Source organism: Anopheles stephensi, unplaced genomic scaffold, assembly GCF_013141755.1.
Source record: "Anopheles stephensi strain Indian unplaced genomic scaffold, UCI_ANSTEP_V1.0 ucontig46, whole genome shotgun sequence".
Lineage (NCBI taxonomy): Eukaryota > Metazoa > Arthropoda > Insecta > Diptera > Culicidae > Anopheles > Anopheles stephensi.
Genome location: NW_023405412.1, coordinates 52777 through 63746, shown reverse-complemented (window position 1 = coordinate 63746; position 10970 = coordinate 52777). Strand labels below are relative to the sequence as shown.

At 45.9% G+C, this 10970-nt stretch overlaps 1 protein-coding gene and 1 pseudogene across 1 annotated transcript; both read right to left on the bottom strand.

The window, feature by feature from the left end:
- Positions 1–728: 728 nt before the first annotated feature.
- On the bottom strand, positions 729–1163 carry LOC118517078 (annotated as a pseudogene).
- A 496-nt stretch (positions 1164–1659) lies between these two features.
- LOC118517079 (accessory gland protein Acp62F-like) lies at positions 1660–2145 on the bottom strand. Its single transcript, XM_036062929.1, has 2 exons — positions 1996–2145; positions 1660–1907 (listed from the first exon to the last, which is right to left on the bottom strand). Exons 1-2 carry the CDS (start codon positions 2069–2071, stop codon positions 1681–1683), a joined length of 303 nt encoding a protein of 100 aa, XP_035918822.1. The 5' UTR covers positions 2072–2145; the 3' UTR covers positions 1660–1680.
- Positions 2146–10970: the final 8825 nt, after the last annotated feature.

Genomic DNA, 10970 nt, shown 5'->3' with positions numbered 1-10970 from the left:
AAAGGCATCATCGGGCGGAAAGGATCAATGTCGGCTTAAAAGCGTAGCGTATTCACACGGAACGGTTTCAGTCTTGGTCGTTTTTTGCGCTTCCGCCATGCATCTGTACGGAAAGTTGTGCTCGCTGTTTTCTGCTCCTTGCTTGGTGTAACGTCGGTAAGTAGCAGTGGGCGAAGGCTTAAAGCTCGCGCTGGTTACTCTTTTAACAAAATGTTTGCTGTTCGTCTTCTTTTTTTTGCTGTTCATTTGCACCGTTTCTCCACAGCGTACACGGCAGTTGCACCCAACATACAAGTGTGTCCGAATTTCGAAGAGTTTACGTACTCGTACGAATGCCAGCCAACGTGTGCCAACCGTGTTTGCCCCGTCACGAGTACGACACCGAAGCGCGAGGGCTGCACATGCAGGCTGGGCTACATTAGGCAGGCCACAAAGGGAGCCTGCATACGAAACTCGCAGTGTCCATACTAAACTGGACGGCGGAAGGTAGTCGTTAGTAAGTTGTATTATGAAAAAAAAAAAAGATATGTTCAAATAAAGCTATTCTGTACAAAACTTATGTCATTGGTAATTGGTTTGCTTCATGAAGATGAATATCCTAAAGCATATCATAAGAGATTTAAAGCCGAAGACTATATGAGAGAAACAAACATTCTTCTTGCAACATTCTTTTTGCAACAAAACTCTTCAAGGACAATAATAAAACAAGAACATACTCATCAGTTTCATTTACTTTTAAATCACTTATATTTCACATCAATTAGATCACTTCTTCCTCACCACATAGTTGTGTGGGAGCGTTTGCTTGCGCTGCGACCACTCCCGCCGTAACAGTTTTACGCTCCCAAGCAGGTTAGTTTGACGTTCTCCGGAGCTGGTGTGCACTGGTCGCTCGGTATGCACTTGCCAGTGGTTAGATCCCGCAGATATCCGAACCGGCAAGGCAAGCATCCTCCACTGGGCTGCATATATTCTGACAGTTTTCATCGCAATCCGCCTTGTCCGTCCACTCTTCGTAGACCGGATCACAATTGGCCGGGCCGGCCGCTGTATGGGTGGCCAGCGCAATCAGTGCTATAAAAATGGCAAATCCTACGATCAACACCCTCATGGTTACGAACACGAACTGATGCACGAACTCGGCAACGATCCGCTGGGACAGAAACTACGTAACGTAATGGCGGGGTAGCGTCACGCAGTTGCTCTGGCAGGTTGCCGTTTTTTGGGGTCTGTTGGCACAACCTGTTCTGTGATGGTGGTAGTGGTGGTGGAGGAGACAGCCAGTTGTGTAAACTGGACGACAGTAAGGCTGTGGCTGCCAGGCGCGGAGAATCTCATGGATGTGCCACGCATTCTACGACGAATCGCAATATTGCTGGAAGCTTGTGGAAGCTGAATGATCAATATATGACTTTCCTCGGAAGAAGTGGTAAGAGAAAAGTGGAAGTGGTTGGATGAAGGTACAACACTGTAAATAGTAGGTAGGGCAGAACAGAAGGACTTCTTTAGAAGCTTACATTGGACTCAATCTTGTATCTTTCGAATTAAAACAATTTGATGGTAGATGAAACAATTTACAGCACCATTTGCTTATTTATTCTTCCAAAATAAACAGTTGAAGGGATTTTCGTTAAACATTCCACCAAAAAACCTAAAGTTTGTCCAGACTCCACTCACTGGTTAGGAGGTGAAGCACGAAAACGTGAACGATGGAGCACCACGAAGGACAGGAACTTCGGCCGCAATCGAACACTGGCCCTCGAGCACACACTGCATCGTGTTCGGATCCTTCAGGTAACCATCGCGACAGATACACACATTCGTGACACCCTTGTAATCGCACGGTATTCCGCAGAAGTAATCACACGGCGCGTTTGAGGTAAATTCCGCATTGGGAGGACAAGTATCTGAAGAGACGAGAAAGAGCATCCGGAGACGGTTTTTAGACTCTGGTGTCCTACAAAGCGACCAGTCAGGTGTTTGCAAATTACTCACATGAATTTGCAATCGATGATCCTACGTAAAGGGTGGCCAACAGCATCAAAGCAACGAAACTTTGAACCGCCTGCATGATGCAAATGTTTCCTTCTCCGTTGAGCGACAGGTACCGAATCAGACTGAGTTTGATGAATGTTTCCGGCGAACGCTGCGTTCATTTACTGTATTCGGCCGAGCGATACCCGATCGTGCACACCTGATCAAACGGCACACCATTCGTTAGAGCTTTCATTCAGATGAGTTGAGAAAATGGTAATATAAGAAAAGTTGTGATACTGAGCTATGTTCTAGGAAATGGAACCATTGTTGAGGTAAGGCACAACGAAGGGCATCCTTTATTTGAAGCAGATTTACACAGAGGAAGCATTTGTTGATTGTTTGGACCAAGCTTCGACAAGATTCGTGGAAACAATGCTGTTCTAAGGGCAACGCACGACTCAGTTGTTCTTTCTGCTCCATGTAGACGATCTAAAAAATGTATGTGCTGGGTAGACTGGTGTCATTATAAGGACGTGATCAGAGCTACAATCGTGTATTTACTATGGCCTGTATATTGGTTGGATCTTATTACAGTTCATAGAGATCTTTGTCGGGGATCGGAGGTGGCCAGGTGGTAGAGGCGACCGGGGATCAAATCCCATCCGGACCGTTCCGCCGGTAGTGAAGGCTGCTTATCCAACTACATAGTATCTTTAAGTCTAGTAAGCCATACACGGCAGGCGGCCTAAGAGGTCGTTGGGACAAGAAGAGAGACGCTTAATAAATCGATCTCTATCGATGAATCGAGACTATGGGAGAGCTGATAACTAATTAACGGATTGTTCAATTGAGGTATTTCATTCATTTGGGATGGTCTTCCCACGGAGATCAAATTCCATTCGGATCGCTTCGGCTAAAATGAAGTCAAGCCAAAGATGGTAGGCCAAGACCTCGCGAGATTGTAGTGACGAAGTTGAATACTTAGGATAAACTGTTCAAACTGTATGCCTCAAATGCTAAGATAGGCATTAGTATCCAGTCAATTGTTTGAGTTACTGGCGAAGTTCAGTTCTAAACCGCACCAGAACTTCAGAGACGCACAAATCACTAAACGATACATAATTGATTGTTACTCCTGCTGCGAGGAACTCCTCAGAACAAATAGCTCAACCTGCCAGGAACGCATACCAGGAACGATTTTCGGATGTCCCAAAAATTCGCCAAATATTTCAAAACGAACGTCCAGAAATCAACGGTCAGTAGGAACGGAATCATCATGTGTGAACAATTTCCCAGGCAAAGTTTCGCATCGCCGCAGATAAACGCCTCGTTCGTGAACACCGGTAAAGGGAAAATCGGTACTTACGGTGACCGCATTCCAATTCGCTTCCTACGGTTCTAGCCACCTGGTGGTGCTGGTGCTACCTGGCGCTAGTACTACTACCGCTACTTCGATCGCTAATTGGACTGCCTGGAAGCGATGCAGACACTAGCCAGGCGGTCGAAACTCCATTATTCTGTACGTCGGAGGATTAAGTAAGAACCCGGGGGCGCGGGGACCCAACGGAGCATAAATTATGAGCTTTCCAAAATGAATTCCACCTATCATGCGGGTGCTGCGCGTGCTTTTGGCGTGGGAAGTGTTGGAATGCGTTTCGCCTGCAAGGCCGGAAGACGATTAGCAGCGGGCGCGTTGATTAGATTTACGGATTGCTCCAACTCCACCGCGAGTATCGTAGCGAGCATGTTGCCCAAATCCGGATGACGAGGACTGAGCAGGGCTTACGGTGCTAGTACGGCTGGTCAAGAGAGCGTTTGGGGCGCCGATGATTGGTTAGAAGCGACACGGTAACCTCCGATTTGTCCAGTGCTTAGTCAACTTTAGCGATTTGTTGCCTTAGGAGTGTCCGGATGAGCTGGACTGAGGATACAACTATTTGATTTGATGACGTTGCTGTTCATCGCGACGCGACGGTGTATGCTTTGCTGTCTCGAGAGAATTCTTTTCCACAGTAAACAACGATCATTAGGAAGCTCCACTTAGTTACGGTTGTGATTAGCGGAATGGGTGACGTGTTAATTGATGCTTGGGCTGTTTGGAGAGCGCACGCTTCAAGAGGCCAGCGATGAATCGATTGCAAGATAATGTGAAGTTGGTTGGAGCAGCGAGGACGATCAACCACCAAGGGTGGCTCATTCTATTTGGCTAGCAGCGTACCGTGACAGTGACCGTGGCAGGTTGCAACTATTTCACAAGTCTCGAAGCAATTCGGGCAACTATTTGGACAGAATTCATTCATTCACCCCAGAAAAAGGGTTCTTAACTGCAGCCCAGAACCAGAACATAACCTCAGATTGTTTCCTGCCGATGCGGGACACTTCATTCAGCACGAACACGATGCCGAAAGGAGAATAAATAATGAATAAACCGCATTGCTCTTGTAAGAGCACCGTATCGTTCGGGACAGCCAGGCAGCAAGTTTGGCATGCTGGTTTCGGTGCGGGTATTTGTAAAGATGTAAGTAGCCTAGCAAACAATAAAAAACCACGTCCTAACCCGAACCTCCATCGCCCTGCTAACTATGGTAAAACAATAACAACCGGGATAGATGGACGAAGCGAATCGACAGACCAAAAACCACAGACGAAACAAAACCACCAAAACCAACATTACACCACCGGAAAAGGGGGCGGGCGAGAAGCTGCGGCCGGTCAGGGAGTTGGCAAAAAGCAGCCTGAAGTAATCGAACCGGAAGGAAGCAGATGGTACTTCAGCCCGGCAGTCCACCGAACGATAGCGGGAGCGTATTGCCCTCGGTGTAAACTTTTTCACGAATCACAATACCGACAAAAAAACAAGCCGGGGAAAAAGAAAAGTCCTAGTCCAAAACTCGGCTCTTGGGGTCGAAATTGGGAAACTTTTGAATAAATTTCATTAGAACCTTCCGCATCCTTTCGGGAAAACGCAACATTCCGGCCAACCGAAAGCCCCGCGCCCGTTTCGATGGAATTGAATGGTCGGCTTGGTCTTCGATCGGGGTCGAACGATCGGGCGATGGTGAAAGTGAAAAGAAAATCTCGAAACAAAACAGTGCAGCAGGGTGGCGGGAATAGGCACAGGACGCGAAGAGCAAGGTTAGCTTTTCGCATCGCCGGCACTTGAGTACCGGAGGGAACTGGTTCGGATGCAGTCAGCGGGCTGCCTGCCCGGGTGGTAAGCAAATTATTGAACCTTTTTTGCGTAACCACTCCTCTGGGCGATGGGAAAAATGGGGGAGAAGTTTTTCGGGCGAGTTGAAACAGCATGGCAAGTGGCAAAGATGCTCGATTATCAACGTCATCATTATTAACATTATCATCTGCAGCATCGTTACCGGATCAATGGAATGTTTGGAGCTGTAGTAGTGATGTTTGTCGTCCGTGTTGCTGGCTCGTGCTCGTGGACGTGGATTAGAAAGTAGTAAAAGAAGATTAGCAAGGGGTTTTTTACCCGTTTTGTTTGAGGGTGGATCGAGTTTTATGGAACCGAACGTTTGTGTCGGTTTTGTTTTGTGCGAAGGATAATGGGACGGATGGTTTTAAGAGAATTTGTTTTCTGATGTTCCAGGGAACGATGAGTGCCGCCACTGTTGGATTAATAAATTCAGGACGCTATGGTTTTCGATTAAAAGTATCGATCGATCGAGCTATATCGCTTGAGGGCTATGAGGGTGTGCCGTGCGTTGGTATTCGTCGTAAAAATATGGCTTGGTGTGGCACTAGCCACGGGCGGCTAGATTGGGCGCCTGGAGTTATGCAATATAAATTTGTAGCTTTTCTTTTTAAGCAGTGGAGCCTTCTTCCAAGCATCCTTGTTCATCCTTGAGTGACGTTAGGGTGTGTGATGATGATGTCTGCCATGAATTATATTGTTGCTAGATGATCCCTGGATGGATTTCTGCTTACATGGAGTAAAAAGTATACAACTTATGTTCAACTGTACAAGTAGATCTGATTATCCTGACTATAGGAAGAGGGCTTATCCAAGAATTGAGCAATTGGCTCAATATCTCAGTTTGGAGATTAATAAGGCGATTAAAAGGGCCACCCGGTATAGTGGAGTACGGCACCGGTCTCCACATGGCATTCCCTGGGTTAAAATTTCATCTATCGAAATGATGTCGAATGATGGATGATGAAATGAATATCGAAATGATGGTACACTATCCTGTCAACAATTTGTTTTAGGAGTGACTGATCTACGGATAGGTGATCGTACCTTTGAAGTTATTCAAAATTAGCTGACAGCCGAGCCTCTCCACTCAAAATATCTCCCACACACGGTGAAGGTAGGATTGTACATAATATTGTTAGTCCCAGTACTCCTACTGGCCTCTGATACATCTCGAGAGAGGCCTGGATTCCGGGCAAAGACGATGATGGTGTATTTGCCTCAGAGACATGAACTCTAGGGATCGTTGACTCTAAGCACAGACATTAAAGGGCTTTTAAAAAAAAATTAAAGGGAATGACACCGGACAACCCAGACCGTTAAAGTTGTTGAAGTTGAAGAGGCCCAGAAAGGCCTGAAAGATTTCAAACGACGGCCCCAGACCGTGAACGGTATTGAGGACAATTGGACGATCTTTAAACTCACCTATAATTTCAGGTTCAAAAAATTGCTGCTACGACTACATTTTCTATCGACCCGTACACTGTTTAAAGTAGCTTTAAAGCGACAAAACTTTAAAGGAACATCGTATTAAATCATGTTAGGGAAATTTGTTCGGCCGATTGAATACCTCATTGGAAAGGCTTTAATCATAATTGTAACATAAAAACACACACACACATACTCACACGTGCTTTTCTTGCCAGCTTTGGTAACACGATCAATGTTGCATGAATTTCAAGCGTGTACCGTTCGCTCCCAAATCCACAATCCGTGCACGTTAAATCATTTAAAAAATCATTTCATGTGACAACCCGATCTACCAGAGGAGAATGGTTGGCAAATGGTTGGCAAAAGCGCAATATTGAAATGGTTAAAAAAGTACCCATCCACCACCACCGGGTCGGTCGCTTTCCTACCACGCCCTTCCGGCACCGGTGCTTCTTGGGTGAAATTTCATCAGCTGCAGCCACTCGCCATCGCACCTTCCCTACGGCCGTGAAGAACGGATGCTGTTGTTGGACCGTTCGAATCGGTTACATTTAATTAATTTAATAAACTCAACGATGGTGGTACACACCAGCTGCTGTGCGTAGGCTTACAATGGTTTAAAAGCAGGCAGGAGCGGTGATGAAATGGCTGTGTGTGTGTGTGTGAGCCGGAAGTTTGCTGCTAATGGGAAGAAAATGCGAGCGTTATGAGAGCGCTGTTTTGTGTGAGTGTGCGCGCAACCAGAAAACCTCCTCAAATAAATCAGAAACCATTGAAGGAAGGACCAGGAAAAAGATGGAATTTAATTATGTTGTTTACAAACATGTGACAAGCAACCGATATTGACACCGATGCGACGAAACAAACAAGAGGCGTAATTTTGCAGCCGTACATAACACACACACACACGGCATGCTAGTAACGATATGAAATATATGGTTAATAAATTATGAAATAAAAAAACTCAAACACAAATACAAAATCCCTGCAGGCTTCAGGCTGGAAAATGATGAGCACACACACTCGCACGTCCGGAGTTCCATCAACGCAACGGCACACAGTCACGCAGGGATTTGGTGCATTTAATGCTGCCCGGAGAGGCCAGTTGCGGTCGGTGGCATGCACCAACCATTGCAGCATCCCATCCATTTCAATGATCCTTTATCGAAGTTCAATCCCGGCCAGAGCAGTTTCGGTTGGGCTGAAGTTTTGCGGACATCGTCCAACACTTGTCATCGGTTTTCGGGGGCATTTGGACGATGCAGTGAACCACCCGGACGGCCAAATGAACTCCCGTGGGCAGTAAAACGAGGGTTAATTACGGTTGTTCACTGTGTACGGGCAGAACCACGTTCCACACTGTCGTGGTGTGGTTAGGGTGCACCGGTGTGGGACCCGGGTTGGTGATAATGAGCTCCCCTTTCGGCCGAGCGAAACCTTCCGACCATAATTGATTGAAGGCGCGCCGGCAACTGTCCGTGCTTTATAACATCGTGCATAACGGCCCGGCCGAGCTGAAACGATAAACCACAAACCGAACCTACAGGACATCGATACGATTATTGACATAATCTGTATCCCTGGAAAGTCATTTGTGAAAAATCGAGGAAGAAGCATTGTGTGCTGTTGATGGGGGGCGTGGAAGATTCTTTTTAAATCAATTAATGAAAAGAGTTGTTTTTAGTGGCACGACACAAGAAAGCTTTTTATTGTCATTTAAGGCTTAATAAGTTAAATAAGCGAGAGTATAAATTAACTTAATGAAAGCGAATGAAATCGGTTAAAAATAATGCGAAACGTAACTGGGTTACGAGAATGGCGTACTATGATATTCAAATTGAGTTTTAGCCCGAAAGTATGCAATAAGTGCATGATACGCCTAAATATATGCAATGAGCATTTTTTCTGTTCTGTAAGGTTTGTGTTACAGGACAATACGTATCATATCGTGGTAAGCGTAAATTAAAACCATTTTCGAACAATTATAGCTCAATTAGTGATATTGGTATACTTTGAGCATAGCTTTTACTAAAACACACTGTTGGCAATAAACAATTTTCAGGAATGTCTTTCAAACGACCTCTTCCAATGCTAAAGTGCCATTGAGTCACACCGGCTAGAATGCTTTGTATGGTTTCGTCGAACATGCATAAGTATGTAGCGGCACGAAAAGAAGCGCCACTCACCGGTAAAATACTTGTAAGACATGCCACACGGACATTTGGTCGTGTACGGGTCGTGAGGGATGCATTTTCCCCCGAAACCGAACACAATCGACAGGTGGAACATTCGTGCGGCAAAGATCCACCACACCCGTTGTCAGTCACGCTTGCGGTTCGTGAAAACAACGCGAATCGACAGCCGGCGTCAGTCGGAGGATGAAATTAGATTTTCCAAGATCGTGTGCATAGCCGAGTGCAGGCCGTGGTAGCGTGGGACGGTATCGTTTGCCAATGCTAGGAACGACCCGTCGTCGTCTGTTGAGTTGCGTCGGGGCTGTTTGGTCTTCGGGCACAAAAGGAACCGAGAACCGCAGGCGCAAATGAAATGCAAACCGGTGAAAAGTTAATTTCTGACGCTGTTTTTCCACGCTTTTTCTCCCCCGGGGTGGATGGATGGATGGTTGGGTTGACCGTGGTAATGATGCTCGAGATGACGTCCCGGTGCATTGGAGCAACGTTTGGGTGGGGTGGCTGGGTGAGCAGCAAAGTGTACTCGATTAGTGATGAAGTGAAGCGAAGCAGATCAAAAAGAAAGACAACCAGCGGATAGGGAAACCCGGGGCTGAACAGGGAAATGTTCAACTCCAGCAAGTGTCGCTTGTTGGGTGTTTCGCTAGCAGCGAGCGTCCACACCGCCGGCGATGACGAACGAAATCAAGTTTAATTAACTTGGCAAATAGAAAATGAAGTGTAAAAATGCTTCCTTTTTATAGTTAATTAAAATGCGAGAAACGATAAGTTTAAGCGGCACGAGGTGGGAGCATCCAGGACGGGGTGAAAGAAAGTCCTCGGCCGTAGAACGCGATGAAGCACGGCACGGCACAGTCTAGGCGCTGCACAGTGTCGCCGCAGGCATCCCACTGAGCGCTGGCCGGCCGCAGCGAACAAACAGTGACTGATGATTGTGGTCAGTCCATTAGGTCGCCTACTGTTGGTTCGAGTGGTCGCCGGTGGTCCGTGCGGTATGGTATGGCTTAAGTAAGTTTCAACCGTGAACGGGCGCGTGCTGGCCCGCTCGCCCGGTCTCGCAAACAGTCGGAACCTTTCCGCTCATTAGGCGGTTGGGCGCATTGGGGGTTTTGTTGTGGTATTGTGAGTTTTATCAGTAATGGAGGATGGCGGTGGCGTGGTTTTGAGTAACATTGGCGAGAGCGTTCGGCGAAGGTCCAAATGAGTTCACTTAGCAACAATGAAATGAATTGGTGATGATGAAGCTCTAATGCTGGTTGTTGTTATGCTGGCGGTGTTGCTTTGAGTCGCTGGAGCTGGAACGGACGCATCGTGCTGAACCATTTCATATTCAAATTGGGTTGTGGAATTCGATTATGCTTTATAAGACATTCACTTAAGATAGTTCTTGGAAAGATAATTAGGTGATGTTTCTATGTTGTTTATCGGCTGATAATTGATTATTGTGGCCTCAGTTTCCAGAAGCAAATCGAACACAGTTTTCTTCGGAAAGGGATTTGATACTGTAACCCACGCTATGTTTTGTTGAACAGTGTTTGGCATTGTTAAAGATCAATTAGCCTTTCGGATTGCATACCTTTAGGCGTACGCTCTCGAGCAACTGTGGATTGCTTAGTAGTGTGTGTGTCATGCTATTATCCTTATTTATTGGAACGAAAAAGAGACATGGACTGGTAGAGAGCATTCGGCTGTTTCGCTTGGATAAATATGTAAATAGTTATACTTCGTAATTACCATAACCACTTCTTTGGTAAACTCAATTTTTCATGACTGACAAACATGTTTGTGTACAGTACAGCCTTACGTATCGTTTGTACGTTGAGTAACGAAAACGGAACGAATAAGTATAAATAATTCATACGATGCATCACCTACATGTGGATTTAATTGAAGTATGGATGGCTCGGAACTGGCTGCTAGTTGATCATATCGAGTAGTAGGAGTTAATGAAAGTAGAGAGCAGGATCAATTTTATTAGTCCCGTGATATTGTATTTACCACAGTGTTATGATAGTGGACATCCCTGAGACGACTGATATGTCCCCTGGGTCTTGTTTTTATTTGTTAACTCATTCTACGGATGACAAAGGTTTCGTACCGTTCTGTTTGTGCCAGTAAGATAATTTACTTTTGCTTTACTCTATGTGAAACTGCATCAA